The following is an 11,608-nucleotide window of genomic DNA, read 5'->3' on the forward strand; positions in this document are numbered from 1 at the left end:
GCCCCAGCTATGCCTGTCTCTTTGTTGGCTACGTAGAGCAGTTGATCTTCCGTAATTACACCAGCACCACTCCCCACCTCTTCCTCCGCTACATTGATGACTGCATTGGCGCCACTTCGTGCTCCCGCGAGGAGGTTGAGCAATTTATCAACACATTTCACTAACACCTTTCACCCTCACCTTAAATTTACCTGGACCATCTCTGACACCTCCCTCCCCTTCCTGGACCTCTCCATCTCCATTAATGACGACCGACTTGACACTGACATTTTTTACAAACCCACTGACTCCCACAGCTACCTGGATTACACCTCTTCCCACCCTATCTCTTGCAAAAATGCCATCCCGTATTCCCAATTTCTCCGCCTCCGCCGTATCTGCTCCCAGGAGGACCAGTTCCACCACAGAACACACCAGATGGCCTCCTTCTTTGGAGACCACAATTTCCCTTCCCACGTGGTTAAAGATGCCCTCTAACGGATCTCGTCCACATCCCGCACCTCCGCCCTCAGACCCCACCCCTCCAACCGTAACAAGGACAGAACACCCCTGGTGCTCACCTTCCACCCTACCAACCTTCGCATCAACCAAATCATCCGACGACATTTCCGCCACCTCCAAAAAGACCCCACCACCAGGGATATATTTCCCTCCCCATCCCTTTCCGCCTTCCGCAAAGACCATTCCCTCTGTGACTACCTGGTCAGGTCCATGCCCCCCTACAACCCACCCTTCCATCCTGGCACTTGCCCCTGCCACCGCAGGAACTGTAAAACCTGTGCCCACACCTCCTCCCTCACCTCCATCCAAGGCCCTAAAGGAGCCTTCCACATCCATCAAAGTTTTACCTGCACATCCACTAATATCATTTATTGTATCCGTTGCTCCCGATGCGGTCTCCTCTACATTGGGGAGACTGGGCGCCTCCTAGCAGAGCGCTTTAGGGAACATCTCCGAGACACCCGCACCAATCAACCACACCGCCCCGTGGCCCAACATTTCAACTCCCCCTCCCACTCTGCCGAAGACATGGAGGTCCTGGGCCTCCTTCACCGCCGCTCCCTCACCACCAGACGCCTGGAGGAAGAACGCCTCATCTTCCACCTCGGAACACTTCAACCCCAGGGCATCAATGTGGACTTCAACAGCTTCCTCATTTCCCCTTCCCCCACCTCATCCTAGTTTCAAACTTCCAGCTGAGCACCGTCCCCATGACTTGTCCTACCTGCCTATCTCCTTTTCCACCTATCCACTCCCACTCTCCCCTCTGACCTATCACCTCCATCCCCTCCCCCACTCACCCATTGTACTCTGTGCCACTCTCTCCCCACCCCCACCCTCATCTCATTTATCTCTGCACCCTTCAGGCTCTCTGCCTCTATTCCTGATGAAGGGCTTTTGCCCAAAACGTCGATGTTCCTGCCCCTCGGATGCTGCCTGACCTGCTGTGCTCTTCCAGCACCCACTCTAATCGAGACTCTGGTCTCCAGCTTTTGCAGTCCTTGTTTTTACCCAGTTTGAGGATTGACACAGGGCTATGGGGAGAGAGTGGGGCAGTGGGAGTAAGTGACATGGCCCCTGCTCCCCCTTCCCCTACCCTTGGTAGGGTACCCTCTGCTCTCCACGCCTGAATGTTGAGGAATGACGTTGCTTCCCTCCCTCGCTCTTGTCTCTCCCTGTTCAGACTTGCCCGAGTCAGAGAGGGAAACTCTCAACTCCCTGCTGAGGGTCATGGTTCAGTCAGTGCACTCCAGTGAGGGCCCTCCGAACCCCAGTGTCCACCTTGCGTTACGACTGGCCAGCAGCCATCATCTGCCGACAGAGGTGCTGCTCCTCCAGCAACTGAAGATGACTGCAGTTGAGAAAGTGAAGCATGGTACGTACTGGGGACCTGGTCCAGTCCGTTGGGCCCATCTGCTCTGTACTTGTGTTCGCCCTCCTCCTACCCCTTCTCCATCCCTGTGCCTCCCTCCCCTCCCCCCTTCATTGAGGTGAAAATCCATCGGGAAAGACTGGAATTGTTTATCTGATGGGAATACAAGTCATAAACGATCGAGTGATTTTTTCCCCCCCTCTTTGTTCCGTCATGGGTGCTGGGTATTACTGTCTTAACCAGTATTTATTGCTCAGAGGGAAGTTAAGAGGCAACCACATCTCTGTGGGGTCTGGAGTCACGTGTAGGCCCAGACCAGGTAAGGATGGCAGTTTCCTTCCCTGAAGGATATTGGTGTAACAGACGGCTTTTTTCCAATAATGCTTTTGTGGTCATCAGCTGATTCCTAAATATCCGGGGTTTATTTAATGAATTGAAATTACCGCCAAGGGATTTGAACCTGGCCCCTCAGAACGTGGCCAAGATCTCGAGGTTAATTGTGTGGTGATAACCCCACGCGAGGGTTCTGTACGGAGGGTCTGGAGAAGATCATAGAATCCCTACAGTGCAAAAAGGGGCCAGTCGGTCCATTCAGTCTTCAGTGACCCTCCAAAGACCATACCCCTACCCTATCCCCATAACTCCACCTTTATCCTCACCAATCCACCCTAACCTACACATCCCTGGACACTATGGGACAATTTCCCATGGCCAATCCACCCTAACCTGCACATCCCTGGGCACTACGGGACAATTTCCCATGGCCAATCCACCCTAACCTGCACATCCCTGGACACTATGGGACAGTTTCCCATGGCCAATCCACCCTGACCTGCACATCCCTGGGCACTATGAGACAATTTCCCATGGCCAATCCACCCTAACCTACACATCCCTGGGCACTATGGGACAAGTTAGCATGGACAGTCCACCCTAACCTGCACATCTCTGGACACTATGGGACAATTTCCCATGGCCAATCCACACTAACCTGCACATCCCTGGATTGTGGGAGGAAACCAGAGCACTCAGAGGAAACCCACGCAGACACAGGGAGAATGTGCAAACTCCACACAGACAGTTGCCCGACGGCAGGATCGAACCTGGGTCCCTGGTGCTGGGAGGCAGCAGTGCTAACTACTGAGCCACTGTGCCATAATGGCTCCAATCCTGGATGAGACCACAGTCAGAACCATTGGGATGATGTGCAGGACTGGGAAGTCTTCCCCAGGAGAGGCGGGGGTGGGGGGGGGGGGGTTGGGTGGGGTGGGGGGGTTCCAGAGAAGGGGAATGTGGACCTGCCTCCCACAGGGGATGCACCAAGTCAATAATACTGATGCACTTGCAGGGGAAGGGGGAGGTTGGATGACCATATGAGGAAGTAAGGAACTTTAGGATCTAGTGACAAGTGAGATGAAGAATGTGGGAAAGAGGCAGGGGTTAAAGGATGGGCCGAATGGCCTGTTCCCATGATTTCTCAGCAACTCACATGTTTACCCTCCTTTACCAAACAGGTGAGGACTTCTCCTCTGGTCTAGTTGCTCTTTATACCTTGGCCATGGCTGCATCCTGCCACAATCCCACCGATGTTTCCTACAAAGGGGAAAGAATTGACCTGGTAGAGATACTGCAACAGAAATTAACCAAGGAAATCGAACATATCGGTAAATATCACTGAGCGTTAGCACACCCCACCACAGAGTGCTCCTCCCACTGTACTGTCCCCAATTCCCACTCCTCGAGCAGGGACAGCACTGAGTTCAATACTGCACTGTTACAGGCTTGCAACCATTCTCACCGTTATGGAATCCCCACAGTGTGGAAGGAGGCAGTTCAGCCCATCGAGTGAACACCAACCCTTTCAAACAGCATCCACCCAGACCCAGTTCCCCCACCTTATCCCTGTAATCCTGTATTTCTCACGGCTATTCTGCCTAGCCTGCACATCCCTGGACAGTAGGGGACAATTTCCCATGGCCAATCCACCCTAACCTACACATCCCTGGGCACTATGGGACAATTTCCCAAGGCCAATCCATCCCTAACCTGCTCATCCCTGGGCACTATGGGACAATTTCCCATGGCCAATCCACCCTAACCTACACATCCCTGGGCACTATGGGGCAATTTCCCATGGCCAATCCACCCTAACCTGCACATCCCAGGGCACTATGGGACAATTTCCCATGGCCAATCCACCCTAACCTGCACATCCCTGGGCACTATGGGACAATTTCCCATGGCCAATCCACCCTAACCTGCACATCCCTGGGCACTATGGGACAATTTCCCATGGCCAATCCACCCTAACCTGCACATCCCTGGGCACTATGGGACAATTTCCCATGGCCAATCCACCCTAATCTGCACATCCCTGGACACTATGGGACAATTTCCCATGGCCAATCCACCTTATCCTGCACATCCCTGGGCACTATGGGACAATTTAGCCTGACCAATCCACCCGAACCTGCATATCCTTGGACTGTGGGAGGAAGCCCACACAGACACAGGGAGAATGTGCAAAGTCACCTTAGGGTGGCATCAAACCGGGGTCACTGGTGCTGGGAGGCAGCAGTACTAACCACTGAGCCACCACATCTGCCAGACTATCCAGATAATCATCTCCTAAATCTTTCCCAGAATAAGCACTTCCAGTGTTAGGTGGAGTGTCGTGAGCCATCTTCCCTGCATTCTCTCTGTATCTCCCTCTTGCCCTTTCCGTCTCTCTGACTTTGTCAAGATGCCTGTCTTTCTCTGTTCAACTGTCTGTCCATCTCTCTTTTCTTGTCTTTCTATCTTTCTCTCTTTGCCTCACTGTATTTCACTCTTTGCATCTCTCTCTGACTGTTTAACTCACATACTCACACACACTGTCTCTCTCTTTTTCTCTCTCTCTGTTACTCTTTCTTTCTTCTCTCTGCGTGTCTCTGGCTCTCTCCAGCAGTAACCATTGTGGATGTTGTTTTGTTTAGGGAAAACTACGTTCCCTCTGAGTAACTATTACCAAGTGAGCCTGGACGTGCTGACACTGTGTATGATGGATGCAGAGATTTCACAGGACATCGTCCAGATCCTCATCGATGCAGTCATGAATGACAAATTCACATATGGCTCCGAATTCTCAGTTGGTAAGAATATTCTCTGTTGACCCCTGTCTCTGGTTGACCCCTGCCTCTGATTGATTGGCTCCTGGCTCTGATTGTCATCTGTTTGCAGTCAAAAGGACATCTGTGAAGGGAGAGTCTTTCAAAGGTGTGTTATTCAAGGCCCATTAGAGTGAAGGGTAATGCTGGCAGGAGTAGGGAACCCTGGCAGACTCGAGTTATTGAGGCTCTAGTCGTGAAAAAGGGAGGCATATGGCATTCATAGGCAGCTGGGATGAAGTGAAGTCCTTGAAAAGTATAGAGGTGTTAATGTACACTTGAGAGAAATCAGGAGGGCTCACAGGGGGACACAAGATGGCATTGGCAGATAAAGGAGAACCCAAAGAGATTCAACAAGTAAATTGCCCATAGTGTTAAGTGCAGAGGTAAATGTAGGGGAATGGGTCTGGGTGGGTGCGCTTCGGTGGGTCGGTGTGGACTTGTTGGGCCGAAGGGCCTGTTTCCACACTATATGTAATCTAATCTAATCTAATCTAAATGTTTACAACCACGCACACCAATAACTAAAGACATGCAAATAACTCCAGCCATCGGGAGCTCAGGAGATGGACAGTGAGAGGTGATGCAGCTGGGTGAAAGTCTAGGACTTATTTCACTCTCGTTTCCTCTGTAGATACAGGAGCTGTAGCAGCACTCGCTCTGAGGTGTATGATTGACAGGAAAACAACCATACACATTTCAAATGCACTCAACCATATCCTCGAACAGATACTTAGCAGAATAACGGATGATGGTCTGATTGGTAATCTCTACAGTACAGGTCTGGCAATCCAGGTAATTCCCACAAACACTAACACAGATACACACTGACACACTCACAACCACTCACAGCCACACGCTGTCCAACCTACACCCACAGAGAGCTAATGTACACTGTTCCAATCCATATAAACGCTGAGGGTTACTGTACATTGTTCCAATCCCTATTCCCACTGGGAGTTACTGTACATTGTTCCAATCCCTATTCCGACTGGGAATTACTGTACACTACTCAATCCCTATACATGCTGGGAGTTACTGTACACTGTTACAATCCATATATACACTGGGAGTTACTGTACACTCTTCCAGTCCAGTACACACTGGGAGTTACTATACACAGTTCCAACCCCGTACACACTGGGAGTTACTGTGCACAGTTCCAATCCACGTACACACTGGGAGTTACTGTACACAGTTCAAATCCCAGTACACATTGGGGGGGTTACCATACACAGTTCCAATCCCGTACACACTGGGAGTCACTGTACTCAGTTCCAATCCGCATACACACTGGGAGTTACTGTACACTGTTCCAATCCGCATACACACTGGGGGTTACTGTACACTGTTCCAATCCCTATTCCCACCGGGAATTATCGTACACTGTTCCAATCCCCATACACACTGGGGATTACTGTACACTGTTCTAATCCCCGTTCACACTGGGAGTTAGTGTACACTGTTCCAATGCCCATACACACTGGGAGTTACTGTACACTGTTCCAATCCCCGTACACACTGGGAGTTACTGTGCACAGTTCCAATCCCCGTACATACTGGGGATTACTGTACACTGTTCCAATCCCCGTACACACTGTGAGTTACTGTACACAGTTCCAATCCCTGTACACACTGAGAGTTACTGTACACTGTTCCAATCCCCGTACACACTGTGAGTTACTGTACACAGTTTCAATCCCCAAACACACTGGGAGTTAGTGTACACTGTTCCAATGCCCGTACACACTGGGATATACTGTACACTGTTCCAATCCCCGTACATACTGGGAGTTACTGTGCACAGTTCCAATCCCCATACACACTGAGAGTTACTGTACACAGTTCCAATCCCCATACACACTGGGAGTTACTGTACACAGTTCCAATCCCTGTACACACTGAGAGTTACTGTACACTGTTCCAATCCCCGTACACACTGTGAGTTACTGTACACAGTTTCAATCCCCAAACACACTGGGAGTTAGTGTACACTGTTCCAATGCCCGTACACACTGGGAGTTACTGTACACTGTTCTAATGCCCGTATATACTGGGAGTTACTGTGCACAGTTCCAATCCCCATACACACTGAGAGTTACTGTACACAGTTCCAATCCCCATACACACTGGGAGTTACTGTACACTGTGCCAATCCCCGTACACACTGGGAGTTACTGTACACTGTTCCAATCCCTGTACACACTAGGAGTTACAAGACACAGTTGCAATCCCCATACCCACTGGGAGTTACTGTACACAGTTCCAATCCCCATACACACTGGGGGTTACTGTACATTGTTCCAATCCCCGTACACACTCGGACTTACTGTACACTGTTCCAATCCCCATACACACTGAGAGTTACTGTACACTGTTCCAATCCGCATACACACTGGGGATACTGTACACAGTTCCAATCCCCGTAGACACTGGGAGTTACTGTACACTGCTCCAATCCCAGTACACATTGGGGGGGTTACCATACACAGTTCCAATCCCGTACACACTGGGAGTCACTGTACTCAGTCCCAATCCGCATACACAGTGGGAGTTACTGTACACAGTTCCAATCCCCGTACACACTCGGACTTACTGTACACTGTTCCAATCCCCATACACACTGGGAGTTACTGTACACAGTTCCAATCCCCGTACACACTCGGACGTACTCTACACTGTTCCATTCCCCGTACACACGGGGAGTTACTGTACACAGTTCCAATCCCATACACACTTGCAGTTACTGTACACTGTTCCAATCCCTGTATACATTGGGAGTTACAGTACACAGTTCCAATCCCCTGTACACACTGGGAGTTACTGTACACAGTTCCCAATCCCCGTACACACTGGGAGTTACTGTACACAGTTCCATTCCCCATACACACTGGGAGATACTGTACACTGTTCCAATCCCCGTACACACTGGGAGTTACTGTACACAGTTCCCAATCCCCGTACACACTGGGAGTTACTGTACACAGTTCCATTCCCCATACACACTGGGAGTTACTGTATACAGTTCCATTCCCCATACACACTGGGAGTTACTGTACACTGTTCCAATCCCCGTACACACTGGGAGTTACTGTACACTGTTCCAATCCCCGTACACACTGGGGGTTACTGTACACTGTTCCAATCCCCGTACACACTGGGGGTTACTGTACACTGTTTCAATCCCCATACGCACTTGCAGTTACTGTACACTGTCCCAATCCCTGTATACACTGGGAGTTACTGTACACTGTCCCAATCCCTGTATACACTGGGAGTTACTGTGCACAGTTCCAATCCCCGTACGCACTGGGAGTTACTGTACACTGTTCCAATGCCCGTACACACTGGGAGTTACTGTACACTGTTCCAATCCCCGTACACACTGGGAGTTACTGTACACTGTTCCAATCCCCGTACACACTGGGGGTTACTGTACACTGTTCCAATCCCCGTACACACTGGGGGTTACTGTACACTGTTTCAATCCCCATACGCACTTGCAGTTACTGTACACTGTCCCAATCCCTGTATACACTGGGAGTTACTGTACACTGTCCCAATCCCTGTATACACTGGGAGTTACTGTGCACAGTTCCAATCCCCGTACACACTCGGACTTACTGTACACTGTTCCAATCCCCATACACACTGGGAGTTACTGTACACTGTTCCAATCCCCGTACACACTGGGAGTTACTGTATACAGTTCCATTCCCCATACACACTGGGAGTTACTGTACACTGTTCCAATCCCCGTACACACTGGGAGTTACTGTACACAGTTCCATTCCCCATACACACTGGGAGATACTGTACACTGTTCCAATCCCCGTATACACTGGGAGTTACTGTACACAGTTCCCAATCCCCGTACACACTGGGAGTTACTGTACACAGTTCCATTCCCCATACACACTGGGAGATACTGTACACTGTTCCAATCCCCGTACACACTGGGAGTTACTGTACACTGTTCCAATCCCCGTACACACTGGGAGTTACTGTACACTGTTCCAATCCCCGTACACACTGGGAGTTACTGTATACAGTTCCATTCCCCATACACACTGGGAGTTACTGTACACTGTTCCAATCCCCGTACACACTGGGAGTTACTGTACACTGTTCCAATCCCCGTACACACTGGGGGTTACTGTACACTGTTCCAATCCCCGTACACACTGGGGGTTACTGTACACTGTTTCAATCCCCATACGCACTTGCAGTTACTGTACACTGTCCCAATCCCTGTATACACTGGGAGTTACTGTACACTGTCCCAATCCCTGTATACACTGGGAGTTACTGTGCACAGTTCCAATCCCCGTACGCACTGGGAGTTACTGTACACTGTTCCAATCCCCGTACACACTGGGAGTTACTGTACACTGTTCCAATCCCCGTACACACTGGGAGTTACTGTATACAGTTCCATTCCCCATACACACTGGGAGTTACTGTACACTGTTCCAATCCCCGTACACACTGGGAGTTACTGTACACTGTTCCAATCCCCGTACACACTGGGGGTTACTGTACACTGTTCCAATCCCCGTACACACTGGGGGTTACTGTACACTGTTTCAATCCCCATACGCACTTGCAGTTACTGTACACTGTCCCAATCCCTGTATACACTGGGAGTTACTGTACACTGTCCCAATCCCTGTATACACTGGGAGTTACTGTGTACAGTTCCAATCCCCGTACGCACTGGGAGTTACTGTACACTGTTCCAATCCCCGTACACGCTGGGAGTTAATGTACACTGTTCCAATCCCCGTGCACACTGGGAGTTACTGTACTCAGTTCTGATCCCCGTACACACTGGGGGTTATTGTGCACTGTTCCAATCCCCATACATACTGGGAGTTACTGTACACAGTTCCAATCCCTGTAGACCCTGGGAGTTACTGTACACAGTTCCAATCATCGCACTCACTGAGAGTTAGTGTACACAGTTCCAATCCCGGTACACACTCGGAGTTACTGTACACTGTTCCAATCCCTGTACACACTGGGGGTTACTGTGCACAGTTCCAATCCCCGTACATACTGGGAGTTACTGTGCACAGTTCCAATCCCCGTACATACTGGGAGTTACTGTACACTGTTCCAATCCCCAAACACACTGGGAGTTAGTGTACACCGTTCCAATCCCCATACACACTGGGTGTTACAGTACTCTGTTCCAATCCCTGTATACACTGGGAGTTACTGTACACAGTTCCAATCCACGTACTCACTGAGAGTTACTGTACACAGTTCCAATCCCCGTACACACTGCGAGTTACTGTGCACTGTTCCAATCCCCATACACACTGGGAGTTACTGTACACTGTTCCAATCCCCATACACACTGGGAGTTAGTGTACACAGTTCCAATCCACGTACTCACTGAGAGTTACTGTACACAGTTCCAATCCCCGTACACACTGCGAGTTACTGTGCACTGTTCCAATCCCCATACACACTGGGAGTTACTGTGCACTGTTCCAATCCCCATACACACTGGGAGTTACTGTGCACTGTTCCAATCCCCATACACACTGGAGTTACTGTACACTGTTCCAATCCCCATACACACTGGGAGTTACTGTACACTGTTCCAATCCCCATACACACTGGGAGTTACTGTGCACTGTTCCAATCCCCATACACACTGCGAGTTACTGTACACTGTTCCAATCCCCGTACACACTGGGGGTTACTGTACACTGTTCCAATCCCCATACACACTGGGAGTTACTGTACACTGTTCCAATCCCCATACACATTTGCAGTTACCATACACAGTTCCAATCCACGTACTCACTGAGATTTACTGTACACAGTTCCTATCCCTGTACACACTGGAGTTACTGTACACAGTTCCAATCCACGTACTCACTGAGATTTACTGTACACAGTTCCTATCCCCGTACACACTGTGAGTTACTGTACACAGTTCCTATCCCCGTACACACTGGGAGTTACTGTACACAGTTCCTATCCCCGTACACACTGGGAGTTACTGTACACAATTCCAATCCCCGCATACACCGGGTGTTACTGTAGACAGTTCCAATCCCCGTACAAACTAGGGGTTACTGTATACTGTTCCAATCCCCCTACACACTGGGAGTTACTGTACACAGTTCCATTCCCCATACACACTGGGAGTTACTGTACACTGTTCCAATCCCCGTACACACTGGGTGTTACTGTACACAGTTCCAATCCCCGTACAAACTAGGGGTTACTGTATACTGTTCCAATCCCCGTACACACTGGGAGTTACTGTGCACAGTTCCAATCCCCATACACACTGGGAGTTACTATACACTGTTCCAAACCCTGTACACACTAGGAGTTACAAGACACAGTTCCAATCCCCATACCAACTGGGAGATACTGTACACAGTTCCAATCCCCATACACACTGGGAGTTACTGTACACTGTTCCAATCCCTGTACACACTGGGAGTTACTGTACACTGTTCAAATTCCCATACACACTGGGAGATACTGTACACAGTTCCAATCCCCGTACACACTGGGAGTTAGTGTACTCTGTTCCAATCCCCATACACACTGGGGGTTACGG

At 50.0% G+C, this 11,608-nt stretch overlaps 1 protein-coding gene across 1 annotated transcript in view; it reads left to right on the forward strand.

Moving 5' to 3' along the window:
* The window catches only part of LOC140458823 (transcobalamin-1-like), a 40,089-nt gene that overhangs the window by 7,720 nt on the left and 20,761 nt on the right, over positions 1–11,608 (forward strand). The window contains exons 2-5 of the mRNA XM_072553477.1: positions 1,685–1,876; positions 3,388–3,537; positions 4,849–5,004; positions 5,654–5,814. Of these exons, the coding sequence (XP_072409578.1) occupies positions 1,685–1,876; positions 3,388–3,537; positions 4,849–5,004; positions 5,654–5,814 (659 nt within the window). The remainder of the gene's footprint in view (positions 1–1,684; positions 1,877–3,387; positions 3,538–4,848; positions 5,005–5,653; positions 5,815–11,608) is intronic.

The sequence above is a fragment of the Chiloscyllium punctatum genome, chromosome 34 (assembly GCF_047496795.1).
Source record: "Chiloscyllium punctatum isolate Juve2018m chromosome 34, sChiPun1.3, whole genome shotgun sequence".
NCBI lineage: Eukaryota > Metazoa > Chordata > Chondrichthyes > Orectolobiformes > Hemiscylliidae > Chiloscyllium > Chiloscyllium punctatum.